At 37.4% G+C, this 19,179-nt stretch overlaps 1 protein-coding gene across 8 annotated transcripts in view; it reads left to right on the forward strand.

Annotated features, from left to right (window-relative positions):
• NEK7 (NIMA related kinase 7) overlaps window positions 1-18,947 on the forward strand; it is a 78,078-nt gene extending 59,131 nt beyond the window's left edge. For 2 of the 8 annotated variants that reach the window (XR_011142470.1, XR_011142471.1), the window contains 4 exons: window positions 455-568; window positions 7,577-7,727; window positions 10,702-15,734; window positions 15,933-16,116. Coding sequence is in view for 3 of the 8 variants with exons in the window: in XM_068952108.1 (XP_068808209.1) it covers window positions 455-568; window positions 7,577-7,687 (225 nt within the window). In the remaining 5 variants the exon portion in view is untranslated. Of the gene's footprint in view, window positions 1-454; window positions 569-7,576; window positions 9,672-10,701 lie in introns of those variants that run through there. The other 6 variants (XM_068952111.1, XM_068952109.1, XR_011142468.1 and 3 more) reach the window with 5 other exon arrangements.
• The last annotated feature ends 232 nt before the right edge of the window (window positions 18,948-19,179 follow it).

Genomic DNA, 19,179 nt, shown 5'->3' on the forward strand with positions numbered 1-19,179 from the left:
TGTGTTATCCAGCATTTTCACCATAGGCTATTGCTTCAGATCAAGTAATATTTTTCAAGTAAAAGTACGCTTTTTTCCGAAAGGTCCTTAGAGGGAAACTTTGTGGTTCAGTCCCCCCCAAATCTTCCTCAGTGGTACAAGGCCCCTCCATGCTCACAGCAACAGCTGAAACTATTAATAGAGTATGAGGAAAAAATCAAGTAAAATAATGTTCTGGTGTACAGTTGAAATGTTGCGGTACAAGGATTCGGTCAGGTACTACTGTGCCACCTAGAATAAGCACACAAACTGGTTAAATTACAAGTTTCAGAACGATTGTTTTAGCACTTTGACCAAACTGAGCAGTGAACAAAAGTCATTAAAAATCACTTTTGACTTACTAGTATAACAGATTTTATGGCAAAACAGGTCTATTTAAAAGCACAAAAGAACAATGTGTATTTTCTTTAAACAGATGGCTGCACTGCAGAGTCCCTTTTATGGTGATAAAATGAACTTGTACTCCCTGTGCAAGAAGATAGAACAGTGTGACTATCCACCTCTCCCTTCAGATCACTATTCAGAGGAAGTAAGTAATATTCCTTTTCATAGGCCAGATCCTTGTTTTATTTAAGATGGCTTAAGCTTCCAATGAAGTGAATGAACTTATGTGATTTTATGTGGTTTGAGGATTATCCCTATAAGTGTTTGCTTGAACTTGCTCAAATATTTGTCTCAAAATAGCTCTTTGGTATGATGTAAAATTTTTTTTTGAATTAATGCTGGAAGGCTCATACTGTTAGCTTCTTAATTTCATTGGTCTGCCTTGCAAGTATGAAAAAATGCAATGGCTTTGCCAGAATGTACAGTGATATGTACTGCATGCCATAATGGGATTGAGTCTTACATCTATATTATGGTTTTCTAAAAGCACAACTATACAAGTTTATGTTGCACAATAAATTAGTACATGAGCCTCTCTTCTCTAGAGACTAGCATTAAAATAGATCTAATGTAACACAGTAGTAAAAATGAATTGTTAATCCCCATTTGTCTGCATTATAAAACTACGATGTACTGTTCAATAAGATTGAAAAGCAGTTGTAGTTTTGCAAAAAAGAGTGGTTCTTGACTAGGCTAATAAGAAATTATAGAGAAATATGGAAAAACATAATACAGATGAATTTGAACGGTATGCTCAGTATGTGTATCCCAACAGCGTGTGTTTTAAGTTGGTACATAATAGCTCTTTACTGTCATTAAAAGTGGGAGTGGGTAGAGGGAAAGGGGCTTTTTGCTTTTTTTTTTTAAAAAACTGTAAAGCGTATAAAGTGAAAGGAAGCTAAATAAAAGAAACTAAATATTTGTCTTAACCAGTGTACAGGGTGAAAAAATAAAAATGCTTGCTGCTTCATGTTCTGAAATGCCAGTTTTAAAATACCTTCCCACTTTGAAAAGAACAAGGCAAACTGATAGAAGCTATAAACCAAAGAACAGACACTAGTAACCAATTCTAATTGAATTCAGGCTACATGAATTAAAGATTACTTTGAAAACATGATAATAAACACGATCACTGAAATACTTTTCATAAACGCAAGGTGTTGTGCCATTTTGCTTCTAGAATAGGGGCGGTAATTCTGAACCTTGAATCTTTTTGCATTCTGAGACAGTGATTGGCCTATTAATAAAAGATTACTGCCCAGTGTGGTGTTTTGTTGTATTTGCAGTGGCAGTTTTCCCCTTTTATGAAACAAAAAGTGGACTTAGATAATTTAGTGACTTTACAAAGGATGAAATGATGATCTGTTGTGTAATTTGTGCAATACATCTCTTTGCGTTTTCCAATTAATCATTTTGCTGCAGCCATTTTTAATTATTATTTATTGTGGGCGATAAATATGGCAGTTCATATAACCAACTTCAGAACTGGAGGCCTAGAAATACGGTAGGGTGTGAACAATAATGCAAAATGATAGCAAGAATGTCAGGGGCCGTTCTTTGTTGTGTCATTCATGCTGTCTTCCTTTTTCCATGAAGCGCATGAATATTTCACATATCTGCATCCTCATCCTCTATTCTTCTTGACTAATTTTCAGACTGTCTGAATTTGCATTTCACATGGTAGCTGATTAGGAGATGCCGAGTGCAGCGGTGAAGCCTCAGCAGGCGGTTGCCATGGTGACCTTCGGCAGGATTTTAATGATGATACCGCTAGTGGTTCGTTGAAGTTGGCCTGCCTGCAGGGCTACTTCGCTGCAGCTAAGTGTGAAGTTGGATACGCAGCTTCTCAGCCAAGGGGCAAATATCAAAGTCTGGCCCAGATAGAAGGTCTTAGTGTTTGGGTAGGAAAAGAGATGCCACCTTCTACTTCTGTATAGTTTTTAGTTTTGAAAACGGATGCATAGCACAACATACTACACTTCCTTCCCTTCAAAGTAGACAGGTACTCCTGTAATTTGGATAAATCAGTTGTTTCTAAAACAACTTGTCTTATGGGTGTTTTACAACTTAATGAGAGAATGAGAGCTGTGATACAACTTAAAACTGTGGATGTAGTTACTTACAGAAGTAATCCGCTGGAGCGTATATAGGATTAATAGAAAATGTAACATTTTTTTGTTCTGACATGAAGATTTATATCTGCTAAATACGCATGAAATGTAGGTATGTTCTTTAATTATTTCACCAAAACATGCTTTTTGACTCGTACAAAAAATGCTGTGCTAACTTTAAGCTGCTGGGGGAGCAGGGAGGGCAAAAAAAAAAAAAAAAAGACCAGCATTATATGTCATATTATGATAATGTCCTAAACATTTCATTTGTACTAGAAATTTATATATATCAAATATTTAACCAGGATGGAAGCATGCTCAGTGATAAGTGAGCAGTAAAGTTCAGGGATCACTGAACAGTGGAACCTACTTTATATTCTGTAACAATGAATTTGCTGAAAGAGTGATTTCACTGAGCGTTGATCTCTGCATCTTCTGATAAGTGCTTTGATGACAAAACATAAGACATACTTTTTAGAGAAACTTTCTGCAAATCTTAAGGAGTTGTTTTAAGATAAGTGGCATTTAAAATTTATATAACTTTTAAATTTTGAAATCCCTCTAAGACTAACTTTTTATTAATGCATCGTTTCTGTGGTGTTCTACAATAACGTGACAGAAAGATGCAGCTTAAAATAGACAGATGGATATTGTTTTTTTAATAAATGCCTTTGGTTAGAAATCCTAATACTCTAAGATACTGACTGTTACAGTTCCACAGACTTGCTTCAGCACCACAGTGACAAGCCAAGATTTTCGAATGTTTAGCCACTGTGGATGCCTTAACTTTTGAATATTCCTTAGGAAACCCTGATATTCAGAGAGAGTAGTCAGCCTCAGCAGTTCCTCAAGAAGAACAGTTTTCAGTAAGTTTGAAGTTGGAGCTCCCTTCCCATCCCTACCCCCAAACAGTACTCTTAAAATCCTGTTAGCCAATACTAGTATCATGTTGTTTTCGTGATAGGGAAGACTGAAGAACTTCATCCCTGATTGAGGTGCTTTTCCTCACAAGTCCATAGCCAACCTCCTCTCCCGATACGAAGGCTGAAAGAGCCAGCAGGTCTAGAATTACAGTGTTACTTGCCAGTGTTCCTGCCAGCACTGAGAAAGGGCTTCAAGGAAGTCTCCTATTCAGAGTAAGAACGCTTTTTTTTTTTTTTTTTTCTCATCTAGAATTTTCTATATGAAAATTTCTTCTTTTTCAACTGGCTAACAATGCAAAGCAGTTGCCTGTCATAGTTTTTAGCCTTGCTCCCCACCCGTCTCCTGACTTGAGGGATTTATTTCGTAGCTGAAAAACCTGCTGAAGTTAAAGGAAGTGTGTCCTGCTGCTCCTGTATCAGGCTAAGCTCCAGGCTAAAGACAGTCATTGTGCAAAGTGCACCGAGGAGGTTAAGAACAATAAGCAGTCAAAGAAGTTTGCAGCTTGGGGATGCAACAGGAGGTCCCTCCTGCTCAGTTTAAGTCTGTTCTGCCTATTGGCTGATTTATGCCAGATAATAAAAAAAATTACTGTATCTCTAACTGTAGTCTGTCTTCAGATTCACAGTGCCCCTTCCCATGATACCGGCAGGCTCTTCTGGGTCATCTGCAATTTTATCAATATTAAAGAGGTTGGCAAAGAGATTTCAGATTTATTGAAATACCTGTTCCTCTAGGAGGTGAAGAAATAGTACTGTAATCAAGTATCCAGGATGGTCCCTGTCTCGGTCCTGAAAGATTTCTATGTTTCTGTGTAACTGTTTTCATCCTGCATAGAAAAATTACTTGAGTTTATCCCAAAAGTTTGCTGTTCAGTAACAAGGCTCAAAAGAGCTCTGGGATTTTGAAATTACTTGGGAATCTGGCCCATTGTTGCCCAGTGTTTCAGGCATAGTCAGCTGAACTTCCTTGCCCTACAGTGGAAATTCTGGACTGGGGCGGGGGTGGAGAGACAAACTTAGCAGTTTTATCAGCGACTAGCGTTTAAATACTGTTAGCCAAAAGCCGTCTGTGACTGTGTTGCTTATTTAATGAAAGTATTGATGAAGGTTCATCAGTAACTGAGCTCACCTCTTGCATTATGCTGAGAAGAGAATTTCAAAGTACACTGATTCAGTGATCATCTCTTGCTGTTAACGTATTCTTGTAAGTCCTTTCTTTCATCCAAACAATGTAGCTACATGTACATTTTTGTTAGACTAAAAAAAAAGAATAAAATAAGTTGCAAAATGCAACCAGTTAAGACACCATGTAGCTGATTTTTCTCTCCCTCCCCCTACAATGTACTTACAAGAATTAGTAGGGCATAAAGCCCAATGTGCACTTCTGAGTAATGGTGCCATTTTTTGCTGAAGTGTTCTCCTAAGAAATGGATCTCCATTGCCTTCTTTGAAGCTTTGAATTGAATATGCTCTAACACAAATAACAAAAGTAACTCTGAGGGAAGACCTTGTGTTTAATGATTTAAAAACAGTTTGAGTCCAAAACTGATTTTTAGATGGAAAAGTTTGGCTTGAGAAATAAAACCAGTCACCCACAAACCAGCACTGAAAAAGCTGTAAAGTAACCTCTTGGAGGTAAACAAGGCCTCTTAAGCTTTTCAAAGGTAAATCTTTTGAAGATCTACTTTCATTGTACTTCTTACAGTAAAGTTATTGACATACAGCTAATTTAAAAAAAAAAAAGAAAAAAAGAAAAAAAAGAAAAAAGAAAAAAGAACAGGTAGTGTGGGGAGGAGTATGCTGTTTCCCCCTCCTCCAAGGATAGGTTTAGTTTTCAGTCCTTCGAGGTCTTTATTAAGACTTAATGTATGCTGTTCTATTGAATGGGCAGAACTCTTCATAGCTAAAGATATATGTATACTTACAAAATTTGGTGTCACATTCCCTGGATAAATTATGTTTGTATTCTCTTAAACACTTGCTTATTTGAGTCTAATTTCAAGATTGGGATTTTTGAATTTCTTCACTCTTTCCTGTTTGCAGTGCAGGCAGTCTCAGCTGTTGCACAGCAAGCTGCTGTATCGTGCCTATTGCTTCCTCTGCGTCCCACCTGCTTATTCTATGTGAGATTGCCAATGTGTAATACAAATAATGCGAAGTAAAACAATTTTTACAATAGTTTATGATTTCTGGTATTGTCTTCTCCCAATGATACAGAATTAGTTGTTTCTCCTGTCTTTGTTTATGGCTGCCAGAAGCAATACGATTTTCGTAAAACTCCGTGATTAAGATTCAAATAGCAAGTCTATTACAAATTATTTCTATTTAATTTGTTTTTCTCTTTAATCGAACAATCTGACCACTATTCTCAGAAGTAATCCTCTCATATACTAAACTCCTTGCTAAAGAGGAAGAAAGTTGTAGTGACAGTTTTTGTATTGTTAAATGTGGAAAAACCTGCACGTTGCCTACAATTTAGAATGTTTGTGCAAAGGTAAATGAACAGTTTTAGCTGGTGGTGTATAACGTTCCTTTTTTAACTTTTGAATTTTCTATTCCAGTGCATTTGAATTCATCTTCTGAAAAACAAAAGGAGTTTAATTATAACTTAAAATCTGTATTAGTCTTTTAATAAAAAGCAGGAAGTGAACTCTCTGATGGCGAATTTGAATGTGCAGTCTGTTTTACCTTTCAATAACCATGGTGATGAGATTGCTGTTTGTTGCAGTAATTACAGCTTTTTTCCAATAATCATACCTCACAGTACTAGCAGGGAGGCTGAACCAAATTTGACACTTTGGCAGAAAAGGGTGGATTGCAAGGTGTATAGGTTTGTTTGTTTGGTTGTTTGTTTTTTTTTTTTTAAATACTGTAAGGAGATCTGGGAGGTCTAAGCAAAACTATTAAAAAGCATGAAGGACGAGCATCTTCTAGTTGGTAAGTTACCCTTTAGAAAGGTGGCAGACATTGTAATAAGCCATCAAGGAGGAAGTGTATTCCATGTTGTAAATTGCTTAGGAAACGTGCACAGTGTAAAATAGATGTGGAGCCTGCCCCACCAGAAGGTTATCCAGACTGCGTTAAGCTCTAATGTCACCTGAAGTATATCAAGGGAGGAAGCAAAACCTGTAACTATTCTGACAGTTTCTGAAAATAATGAGAAGTATCTGAATGGTTACTTCGGGGTTACCTTGCTGAATATGGAAACTGTAAAAGACCCAGTAAAACATGGTGTTTTGGAAACATGGTACTTTCAAGTCATAGTGACTCTTTATTCCCAGAGAGGGATTTTCTTTGACGTGCTTGTTGATTATGTGTTTCTTTATAGAAAGAAAAAAAAATTAAAGGCCTAATTCTAAGAACAAGTCCTGGAACATTGACTAAAGACTATTTCATCCAGTATCCTGTCTGTGATAGGGGGCAAATGGAAGAATAGGGCCAACATAATGAAATATCTCCCCAAAGTACTTTCCCAGGTTCCAGCAGCTTTAAGCTCAGAGATTTCCTAAATCAAAGGTGGGATCTTCATGTTAAATAGCCTTCAGTGTGTTTAACTTGTCCAGTTCCCTTTTGAATCTGTTCACGTTTTTAGCTTCCAGCAGCAGGAGGTTCTGCAGGTTAACTTTTACATCATATGAAGAATCACTGTCTTTTATTGGAACCTCTCACACAGTAATTTCATTTGTTGCTGGCTAGCTCTTGTATTGGCGCAGAATGAACAAACAGCCCCTATTTATCTTCTCCATGCTTGTTTCAGCCTTCCAGGCTGAAAAGGCCTAGGTTAGAGTTTGAAGTCATAGCCATCCATAAAACACAGGAAGCGTCATGGAAAATGATTTATAATGAATAAATGTCTGTATATTCAAAGGACTAGAACTTAAATCTCCTTATCTGCTTTCCTAGACAAAAACACAGAATGCAAAAATCACTGGAGTATGTTGCATTCTTGCTTGTTTAAAGCCGTGCACGCGATGTGTTTCGAGAGCGTGTTGAATGTGTGTGTATGCCGAATTGCTATGTTTGGCTAATTTTTGCCAGTTTTATTAATTTGAATTTGAGAATACATAGATACTACTTGACAGGATTGTTGGCCTTCTTACACGTGTTTTCCTTTCCTAGCTCCGACAATTAGTTAATATGTGCATCAACCCGGATCCAGAGAAGCGACCAGACATAACCTATGTCTATGATGTAGCGAAACGTATGCATGCACACACTGCGAGCAGCTAAACAGACATCAGATCATGAAGAAAAGAACAGAAATATTCAAGTACTTTAAATAAATCATCCCACCTTTTTCTTTGTGTGTTACAGAAATGTAATTATTTGAAGCTTACTGTCATGCTTTGAATTGTAATCCAATTTATATGCAAGCTTTGTTTTCTGTTTGTTTTTTTTTTTTGTATTTTTGTTTTTACCAAGTTGCAGTTTTAAAACAGGTTGAAATATGTAAAGCATAACTTCAAAAGGTACCAGGAACCACTGTTTTCGATGTAAAGTGAGTTAAAGTGTATTTTTCTTTAATAACAGAACTATATTCAGTTGGACCTTAGTTCTAAAACACAGTTGCACCACAGTTGCACTTTTGCACATGAGGCAGATATTAGGCTTGTTATTCAGAAACAAATTTCTGAGTGTCTCACGTTTTTTAATTTATGGATGATATGAATCAGCACAGTTAAATTTATTTTAATCTTTGTTCTAAAAGGGACATAATTGTTATAGAAGGTTATTGTATTTTATACTGAATTGTAGTCGCAGTTCTCAACATGAGAGGAGACTGACCTGAGCAGTTCCATGCTTGCTAAGTGTAATGGGAAAAGAGTTACTGGGAAAAACTGTCACACAGTGAAATTTTTGTAACATCCCTTTTCATTTTGTTATTCTGGCATAATGCACATAAAATGTTTGTTGGAGGTTTGGAGGGAAAATATAAGGTGTTGTTTCTGCAAACGGATTGTTTTCCATAGAATCGTGTGACACTGCCCTGCAGCAATAGGAGTCTATGCAGTTAAGTGCTAAAACCAGGCAGATGCTTTTTGTAGCAGATAAGGAATTTTTGAGGTTAGCGTATCTGAGAAGATCCAATTTAAAAGACGCAATGTTTAAGTTGCGACTTCCCAACTATTTATGGATATGTCACTGTAGGTTTTTGTATTTAAAATAATTTGAATGACCTTACAGTACTATATTTGAATTTAAAAATGTTTTTCTAATCCAGAAACCTTTTGGAATTTTATATACAATAATACAAATGTATTGTTCGTGAATATCTGATTTTTATATACTGTATCTATCCTGAGTAGTAGTTTTATGTTTAGCACAAGTAAATTCTACCTTTTACTTTTAAAAGAAAGTTGCCATTCCTTCATTTGGGAAGTAAATTATATATGTAAAATATTTTACAAATACTTTATTGGTTGAAAAGGAAATTGAGAATTTTTTGGTTGAAACCTAAACCCTTTTGGATATGCTTAAGTAATATTTTTATTGTTAAGAACAAGACACTTTTTTTTTTCCTTAACACTATGTTAAAAATAAGTTTGGGCTGAGATTTCTTGAGTTTAAAGACAAATTTTTTGAGACCATACAAAGTTGTCCAAACACAGAATTGTTGCCAGTGAGACTGCTAAGAAGCTGTCAAGGTCAGTTAAATCTTTTCTTTATATAGGTAAGAAGTTCATTCAAAGAGAAGCTGCAGTATGTATGTGCGTAGGGGTTCTATATGTAGTCAGTCCCTGCACCTTCTTTTTTTTTTTGTGACTTTCATTTTAAAGACAACATAATATGGTATACTGAACACAGTACAACCGTACATCTGTGTGCTAGACCAATTATTTTGATTTGACATAATGCTCAAAAAAAAATCTTAACTGTGGGTTTTATGGACAAATTTCAAGCTAGGTCACGATTTTATTTTATATTATATTTTTATTAGAAATAGCAAGGAAATTCTATTTGGTAAAATATAGGAGTTTTAAAATAGTGAATATACTAGATCTTCCCTGTGTGTGTGTGTGTATTGTATTTTTTTTTTTCCAAAATTTTGTAGGATGAATACTTAGTTTTCCCTCTGGCTCCTGTGTATACCGAATTTATTCTTTTAGGACTTCAATGAGACAATTTATGGGAATGAAGTATTTAAGAGACCTGGCAGGATTAGAGGATTAGTGCCTTGGTTTATGTCTAGCAGCCTCTTTTTTTTTTTTTTTTTTTAAACCTCCATTCACTTTTCTGATCATTGATTTTAAAAAATGACAGTTCTGTTCTATAATAATAGTTCCTATGACATAGAGTGAAATGTTTTGTATTGGAAAAGGCCACAGTACAGTACTTGCTAGACTGCCAGGATTAGCTCTTAACATGCACATGTACTCAAGCTATTCTTTTCTGAAATGGAGTAGGATATTTAAAAATCACTGAAAAACCCAAACACAACTAGGTTATTTGCACCCAGCATAATATCAAGGATTATGATTTTTCATGAAAGAAACCAAGAAAATCCCCCCTCCCCCCCCCCCAAGGGCACATTGAGTAAAGACATCTTGATGAATTGTGAGTTAGCGAGTGTACCTACTCCAGCGTTTAGGGGTTTTTTTGTGTGTGTGTGTGTGTTTTTTTTTTTTTATTTGTGTGGTGTGGTGGTGTTTTTTTTTTTTTTTAAAGTATTAATTTTTTGCTGAGTAGAAGTAGTAGTAGTTTCTATTTTAAAAGTCTCTAAAACAGGTGGTGTGGATGACTTGGGTACCAACCCTGGTAATTGAGTACGCCGCGAGGGTTAATAGAACTACTTATGTGACTGGGGATTGTGGAATCTATCCTGCAAGTAAATTACCTAGTAACCTATGAAAATGATCATGTCTGTTACAGCACTTCCATTTCTGCTATACTTTTATAAAATATTTTCTTGTACAAAACACCATTCTAATTTTCATATGTTGTTGATGGTGACCCTATTTATTTTAAGTTTATGGCATTACACGTTTGTTTTTTTTTTTAAATGAATGTGTTACATTTCTAACCAAAATGTCTGACCAGCTTCTCCTTTTATTTCAGTAGTGCTACAGTATTAACTTAATGAAATGGTGAACTTTGTGCTTAAGATTGCTTAAAACCTTTGTCTTGAGTCTTGAAGGCTCCCTTGCTGTGCAATAAGCCTAATAGAAATAAAACATACAGATATTCAATGTAATGTAAAAATGATAGTGCTTTTATGATATTTTTTCAAACTTTTCTTATTACAGATGTATATGTTACAGTAGATGCTACCTATCTTGTGGACAGTTTACTGCTTCCAGTAGTTGATTATAGGTGAGTTTTATTGCCTGTCACAAAAGCGAGTACATTTAAAAAGTCTTTTTCATACTATGTGTCAAAAATTATATCTGAAAATACTACATTAGATATATTAACAGTTAACTCAAAATAATTTTTTATATCAAATATTTAAAAACAGTATTTAGAATTGTTTTCAAATGTATGAAAATGATCTGAAAAGGCATACAAATTTAAAAACAAAAACAAACCCAAACCTCCCATTGTTACCCTAGTCCTGTAAACTCATGACCCTTGTATTTTTATGGAATTCTGATAATTTTTAGTGAACCTGTTTTACACACAGTGAATAAGTAGGAATTGTTAGGGTGTGTATATATAAATAAGTTCTTTGCTCAGCTCACTTTTTAGACTTCTTGTATTTTACCATTTTGGTAGCACAGACTGATGTATTTTTTTTTTTTCCTCTTCTGTATATTCTAATGATCCAGCTGTCAACTCTGTGAGCAAGCAATAGAAGTATGTGTTATTTTTGTATCAAGCCAGAACTTTAAAAACATGCCAATATACAGAAGGATGAAGAAGCAGTATTAGGAGTGTAGGAGAAGGCTGGTGTTTTATTCATGCTCATGATTAAGAAAGGCATGAAGAGTGAAATCCTTGATGGAGGCTTGGAAACAGAGAAGACAGGCTTGTTTTGCCAGGGGTTCTCAGGTGTCCCTGAATAGGACCCAAAATTGCAGTGGTATTTGTTTTAACAACTCATCCACCCAGTCCTTAGCTGTTATGCAGCAAGATGGGCTGCATTCAAATGCTGGTCGCGAGTGCTACGTTGGGTACTCATGGCTCTAGGAGCAGGAGGCTGATGTAGGTAAGAGTCAGTGAAGACCTTTAGGTCTTGATTTGTGGAGAGCTAATTTAATTGGGAAGGCGCTGGACAGCAGACTACAAATCACTAGCATTTCCATTGTTATTCTTTAACAGTTCAAAGCTTTTTCCAGTCCCTCCAGATCCCCTACATCATCTAGTAAGTGAGAGTGTTGATCTTTTGAATATCTAGTTGATGGTTTGATCTGGATGAATTACTAAACAGGATCACAGAATGGTTTAGGTTGGAAGGGACCGCTGGAGATCATCTAGTCCAGCCTCCCTGCTCAAGCAGGGTCCTCTGGAGCATGTTTCCCAGGATCCCATCCAGATGGGTTTTGAATATCTCCAGTGAAGGAGACTCTGCTACCTCTGTGGGGCAACCTGTTCCAGTGCTCTGTCACTCCCACAGTCGGGAAGTTTCTGCCAAGATCACCAAGCAAAGGCAGCAACTTCAAGAATGGAGGAAATACAGGTATTGGCTATGCCTGTGTGTTTTGTTTTGTTTTTTAAACTTACCTTTCCAAACCTCATTAAGCTGTGGATTTTTAAGGTTCTTTTTCAAACTTTACACCTTTTCCTAAACCTTTTTTCTCCTTTCTTTTTTTAACTGCTTCCCTTTTATATTCACTACTGCAGTCCTGCCATTCATGTCTCCTGTTGCCTCTTCATCTTTCCTGATGTCTGTTCCACAGTCCTCCTGCTTTGAAGTCTTCTGTGTCTAGTTTTCCTTCCCATGGCCTTTTCCTAGTGGCTGTTAGTTTGCATTTCTGACTACTGTTTCTTTCATTGGGACTTTGCAAAACTCTGCACATTCCTGCCTTGTCAAATTTTATTCTTCATCATCGGTAGCCCCTGTTTCTTTATTCTGATAGCTATTCAACTCTATTGTCCTTCACTCTATTTTTCCAACCACCTCCTTTGATTTCTAGCTGTAGACAGACTTTCTTGCTGCCTCAATCAGTTACGTGACCTTGTCTTTACTAAATACTGTTGTCTTTTATTATCTCTCATTTCTAAATTCCTTCTCTCTGATCGCTACCTGCTCTCTTTCAGCATATCTGTCTTTCTCTCTCCTCCACCCTGTCACTCACTCCTTTTGGGATCTCCAGTCTATTAACCTTTCTGACTCCTTTACTCTTCTCAGCTGCCTTCTTCCTTCATTGGCCTCACTTCCTCTGACTCCCCGGTCTTTATTTTCATCTCTATCTTCTTCCCTGTATGTGGTTTCTTTGGTCACTTCTTTGACTGCCCTCTCTCCATTCCTCTCCCCAGACATTTTTTTCTCGTAACTTTGGAATTTTCATTCCTGCCTTTCTGAATAGCTCTGAAGAGCCTGTCAGCGCGATGCAGCTTTGGGCTCAGCTTTGTCTTGCCTGTTTTAATTCTCCCTCCAAATGGATTTTTAAACCACTTTTATCCCCCCCCCCCCCAATTTTTTTTTTCTTGTTGAGCTTGCTTCCGGGTTTGCCTTTCATTTTAGTTCTCCACCTGTTCTGTATTCAAAAAGTATCTTCAAACCAAACCTGATATTACATGGCAAGATCTTTCCTTCTATTCAAAAAAAAAAAAAATTGTTCTACTTTTCTCAGTGTGGGTTTCTGAAGTAGACTCCTCTACCTCTTAGCTGTTAGTTTGCCCTTTTTATTTCTGTATCATCTTTTGTGTGTCTGTCACTCCTTTCCTGAATGAAGTCGTCATCTTTAAATTATTTTAATTTCATGTCCTATCTTTCTTAATTTCCTTCACTTGCAACCATGTTTCTGTTTTTCTGCTTTCTTGAAGGGGGTGGCAACCATGTTTTTAACTGATTCTCTAATACTGCTTTACCTTTATTCCTCCTTTAGCATCCACTCATATTTCCTGTGCCTGAATCCTCCTGTTCCTCTCTGCATTTTGTTTTCAAGGTTTTGGCTTGAGACTTTAATTTGGATGCCACAAAAAGCTAGTACTTCCTTCCCCAATTTGGTTCTCGCACAGTTCCATCTTCGGATGATTTCTTGGATATCCAGCCCACAGTCTTAGACCTGTTGATTCAGAGATCTAATTTTTATTCCTAACTCCATTTAAACTTTTTCTAGCACCTCTGACAATTTTACTTGCCTTTGTATGTTCCAGGGCCACAGCCTTTCTATCTTTGACGTTTCTTCCCACACCTTTCTATTAAATGTCTCACGAAGTGTGTGTGTGTGGTGGTCGTGGTGTGTAGTGTGTTTGTGTTTTTTTTTTTTTTCCTTAGGTAGGTCCCACTCCTCTTTGCTATCCATGTTCTTCTTTCTTATCTTTTATCTTGACTTCTTTAACCTCTGTGTCATTTTGACTTCTTTCCTTCCTTCAAGGTATCAAATTGACAGGACTAAAGTACAGTCTTTGGGCTTTAGCTTTCACGCTCTGAAGAAGGAGCTCCACCAAATTACTAACTGTTTTGTTTTTTTTAAGACACTTCAGTGTCTTAAAAGGAATATTCAGCACAATAACTGTTCCACAATTAGACCTGTTTCTCCTATTTGCTGTCCTCTGTCTTGTTTAACTGACGATATACAATATTGCACTGCAAGGTAGTGTAGATACAGTTAAGCCAGCTGGAAAGGAGACAGCTTGTGTAATTGCAGCGGTATTGAGTTAGCAAGAGCCAAATGTGTATTTGTCCTATAGGTCTAGAATTGAGCTCTGTGTTATACTATATCCACACAGCTGTAATTTAAAGCCAGATCAGATATGCCTGCCGTGCGCTACATTGTCTTCTGTGCAGATGTGCTGTTTGCCTTCCTAGTTTTAGCAGGCTTTCGAACTTAGACTATATGTTTGTATAGGCTCACTCTTGATCAGATTATCTGCCTTCTGACTAGTCGTACTGTTTATATCCTTAAATGTGTGTTGAGATTGAGAAGCACAGGATATATTACTAATTTTCCATAAAACTAAGAAGTTTGGGTTTTGGGTCTGTAGGATAGCGACCTGAACGTCAAATTCAATATGGGGGTGTGGGTGTGTGTATACACACATTTAATCACTATTTACTTGCATTAGAGTAACTCCTCTTCTAGAGGACCCATTGCCTGTTAGAGCAAAGCAAAATCTTTTAAAATATGTTTTCAGGTTTTACTTTAATTCTTTGTAGTCAGGTTGTATAGTGTCCTACCAACATTGAATTTGTTCTTCTACAACTGCCTTAATGATGCATGGTGACCTTTCACCTTTTGTCTAATAGAAATCTTTTAACATGGAAATAAAAAGCAGTTAGGTACATTTGTGTTCTTCCTGATAGTTTATCTTGTTTCTTGTTTAAATCCTAGCAATAGAAAGAGGCTTCAAACTGGACAGAAATGGCCCCCAAGATAGTGCAGAGATGTTCTGGGAGTCCCTGCTTCCTCTCCACCTTCTAGATGCTCATTCTGTGCCTTCCCTGGGGCATCTGCTGGGGGCACACCAGAGCCATGGCTAATAGAAACTTGGAAAATAAGTAATAACCTTGACACTATCCTGTTTATGCTCCTGTGATGTCTTTTCTCATCCTGTGAATAGGAAATCTGCCATTTAACAAATGGCTAGAAAGATCTTTGCTATTAATGTACACTCATTTTTTGCTCATTACACAGTTTGTATTAAAAATGTGCGATTGCTGTACGAAGCTCATGATTTGATTTTAAATATATAGCGTTGGTACTCCTCTGTGCACTTCGTTGCTTCGTTGCTTCTTTGCCTTCGCTAATGCTGGACCATTATAAAGATGATCATTACAGATGAGTATTGCGTTTTCCGGTATAAGATTTGGTTGGGAGAGGGGGCAGAAGGGAAGACGTAACTGATATGCTTGTGTTTGGCTGCTGATTGTTTAAGTCGCAGAATCATTCAGGTTGGAAGGGACCTTGGGAGAGGTCTCTAGTCCAACCTCCTGCTCAGACTGGGTCAATACTGAGTTCAGACCAGGTGGCTCAGGGCTCCTACCAGTTAGATCTTGAAAACCGCCAAAGATAGAGATTCTGCAGCCTTTCTGGGCAGCCTGTTGCAATGCGTAGCCATCCTCATAGCAAATTTTTTCCCCTGTGTTCTGTCAGAACCTGCTCTGTTTCAAGTTACAACCATTGTTTCTTGTTCTCCTGCCACTCCTGAGATATTCTTTGTTATAAAAAAGGTAAGTCAAATATTGAAATAAACAAAAAAATTAGAATATTTTATTTTCTGAAACAGTTGTTAGACAAATGTGTAAGTTCATGTAGTACTTCTGTGTCCTGCTTGATACGTACACTATAATCATTTACTACTTGAGTGTAAAATAAAATTTTGGCAGTAAAACTTGGTTTAAAAGTTCTGTGATTTTTATGCTGTGCAGATTCTCACTGGTTACCTTCTAAATCTGCTGGACGTTTCCTAGCAGAGTATAACTCTGCCCATGTTGGTGAATCAGAGGAGTCAAGATCCTGAATGTGACTTTGTTTCTGTCTGCTGGAGCTTCCCTCAAGGAAGGCCGTTTACCACCGCGGAGGGGAGGAAGCCAGCATGAGTCTGGATAATTGGTGATTGTAGGAACTGTGTTTTTTAAACTCTGAGGTCCTGGTGGAAGGCCGACTAGAGTATTTTATCAAAATTGAGATTTGAAGGGAAAAATGATTTTTTAGGGGGCAGTTTTCAGAGTAGCCGTTCATTTTGGTAAATTTTCCCAGCTGTTAACAAAGTAAAATTCAAAATTTCTGGCCATAAACTTCTTGGAAGCAAATTAAAAATATGACTAAAAGATTCAGGTCAGAATTTGACTGGAATTCAGTTTTACGAGACAATTTCCTGAACCCCAGAATAATTCCATCACCTTACAAAAATATCATTTAAAGGTTGTTAGGCTTTCTTTAGATGGGTGAGTGTTGTTTTTTTGTTTTTTTTTTCTGCTAACTGTATATTGTTTTTGTATATTGTTTTGTTTTTTGCTAGAGCTTTTACAGGGCACATGTTTCTGTAGAACTGACAGTCAGGCATCCTAGCTGTGTGGGTTTTCTGGTCGCTGGGGTCTGTTTGTCTGCCTCGTTCCCCATATGCGGCACAAGCAGCGGAGAGGACTGTGAGAGTGAGCGCGCCCTGGGCAGCGTTAGCTTCCAGCAGGCACTGGCCAGGCGTGGGGTTACATGTGCTGCTCGGTGGCGTTGCTTCCCGGCTCCAGCAATGTAGGTCAGCCTACCTCTGATTCTGCGGAGCCCTGGTGGAGATGTTCTGAGGTAGTTTGCATGGCATTTTCAGAAAATGGTTTTTTCTGTGCTCTGCGTGAGGGAGCAGTAGGCATATAATTGGGAAAGAGGAAAATTAGCAGGTGCTACGTAAACACAAATCTCTTATGTATATCAAGTCTACCATGGTGAAATTTCTACTGATTTTGATTCATTTCTGACAACTTGGTATAAGTCGTAAGTTTCAAAAATGGGAAAGAAAGGGGTTGTGGATGGTTCAGAGCTTTCATTCTTGAGGAAGACCACCTTTTAAGGTAATTTAGTTTTGAAGGATTCATTATGCATTCTTAGCAACAATCCTTTTTGTTGTCTTTGTTTCTAACACATGCAGTTATTTTAAAGTTGTAATTTCTCCTTGCTGTGACCTGACGCAGTTACTATAGTTCTTCCTGTTGTACTTTTCCTCACTGGAAAAGAGGAAACTGAATTCAGTGTTTGTTTTCAGAAGTGTAGGAAGAGCCCAGTGCAGTTGCCCTTATTTCAGCCCCTCAGAAGAAGGACTTCTTGCTTGGATGTGGTCTGAACAACTGTAATGGTTCCTCCTGCAGCTGGAGGAAAATTCCACCAGGGCAGAAGCTATGCTAGACAGACATAAGATAACTTTTTGAGGATCACCTTAAAAGTTTTAGTGGGCTTGCTGAGGGAAGAGAGTCATAAAGCATTAGTGTGGAAAGCCTGTGTAATTCTGTAGCCTGTGTGATAGGCTTTGGAAATACAGGTCTCTACAGCTATTCTAGACTGAAAACAGTTCACAGTTCAAAGGAAAGGCTTTTTGTCCTTTTTCCGTAAGCCGGGAATTCTGTAACGTGTTTGGGGGCTAACCACAGACTGATTGAAAACTACCTTGCTCACGTAGAAGAGTTTTTCTGCGTAGTTTGAATGGAACATTCAGAAATAATTAAAAATAATTTACAGAACTATGTACAGTCGTCATGTTTCCCTAATTTAGTTGTGTTTCACTCCAGAGCTTATATGGATATGTGGATGACTTAACAGCTTGGTCAACGTACAATAGCAGAAATAAGACAAGGGGAGCTCTTTTCTTGTTTATGTGTTGCTGTGTGTTTGTGTCTTATTTGTCTTGTTTTCTTAATACCATTGTATCATTTAGACAGTACAAGAGCTGTCCCAAATATAAAGGGAAAGCGTATTGGCTTTTTGCAAATAAGATTATTTGAAATGCCATTGATTGCCCACCTCCTAAAGAAATAACTGATTGGTTTTGTTGCTTGTGTTTTAGCTCTACACAGGTACACGTATGAATAGACAGTTCAATGTTAGATTTCTGTCAGGTTGACAAACATTTATTGCCTTAAAATTTTATATATAAAAATATTATTCCGTATGTGTATATATGTATTTTACGTACATAACACACTCTCGCTCGCTCGCTTTCTGTAGCAAGGCTTACAAAATACTGCATGCTTCTTTATAGGGAAGGTTTATAAGTTGATCTGCAGTCCCCCAGATGGACTTGCTGCTAGCTGTGTCTGGTTGTCATGTTACACTCTGTTATGAATGTAAACATGTTTCCTTTGTTAAACTCTTAAGGACTGATCCTATGTACATAAAATGTAAGGCTTACACCTTTAAAAATTCCTCATAGGGCAAAATGAGGCAATTATTTGGTCTTTCCAGTAACCTGTTTCCTGCGTGTGGATATTGGTGGTAACTGTGGCCGTTAGCAAGGTTGATGCTAGTTTGAGCGTCGTTAAAGAGAACCGTGCCGATGCTGGCCATTGATCTGGCAGTCAGCACGGGGGTACCAGGCTGCAGTATTTCCTTGCTCAGCTTGCTCTTTTCTCCGGGGATAACCGGTTGGAAGAAATGACCTACTTGCCTGGAGTTCTGGAAGCAGTGGGCAGTTCAATTTGAATTGTCAACTCTAGCTAGTGGCCCTGGAAATCAAATCCCAATCTGAGGAGGGCAAAAGATCATGCAATTAACCCATGTCTGTCTTTGGTATTCTCCTGCTATAATATTTGATCTTCCTGCGCGACTCAAAATTTCAAGAAGACCTCATGCAACAGCACCAGTGTCGTATTTGGAGAGCTATAAACTTTTAAAGCTCTTATGATACAAAAGGATGATGATTGTTTTGAACTGTAATACTTTTATTTCATTATTAAAAAGGCAGCATTTAAAAACATGTTTATGATAGTCTTTTCATAGAATTATATTTCATTTGAAAACGTCTCGCTTTTCCGTGAGCACTCAAGTTTGAGTCAGTGGTCTCATGTGGACAGAAAGAGGTGACATTCACGTGAAATGGAACATACTGCTTTTTATAGATGCGTCATTCTTGTCTTCCGTCTTTGCTTGAATATCCTCTTTAAGTGACATTGGTTGCTCTCAAACTTCTGC

This window comes from Struthio camelus, chromosome 8 (assembly GCF_040807025.1).
Source record: "Struthio camelus isolate bStrCam1 chromosome 8, bStrCam1.hap1, whole genome shotgun sequence".
Taxonomy (NCBI): Eukaryota; Metazoa; Chordata; class Aves; order Struthioniformes; family Struthionidae; genus Struthio; species Struthio camelus.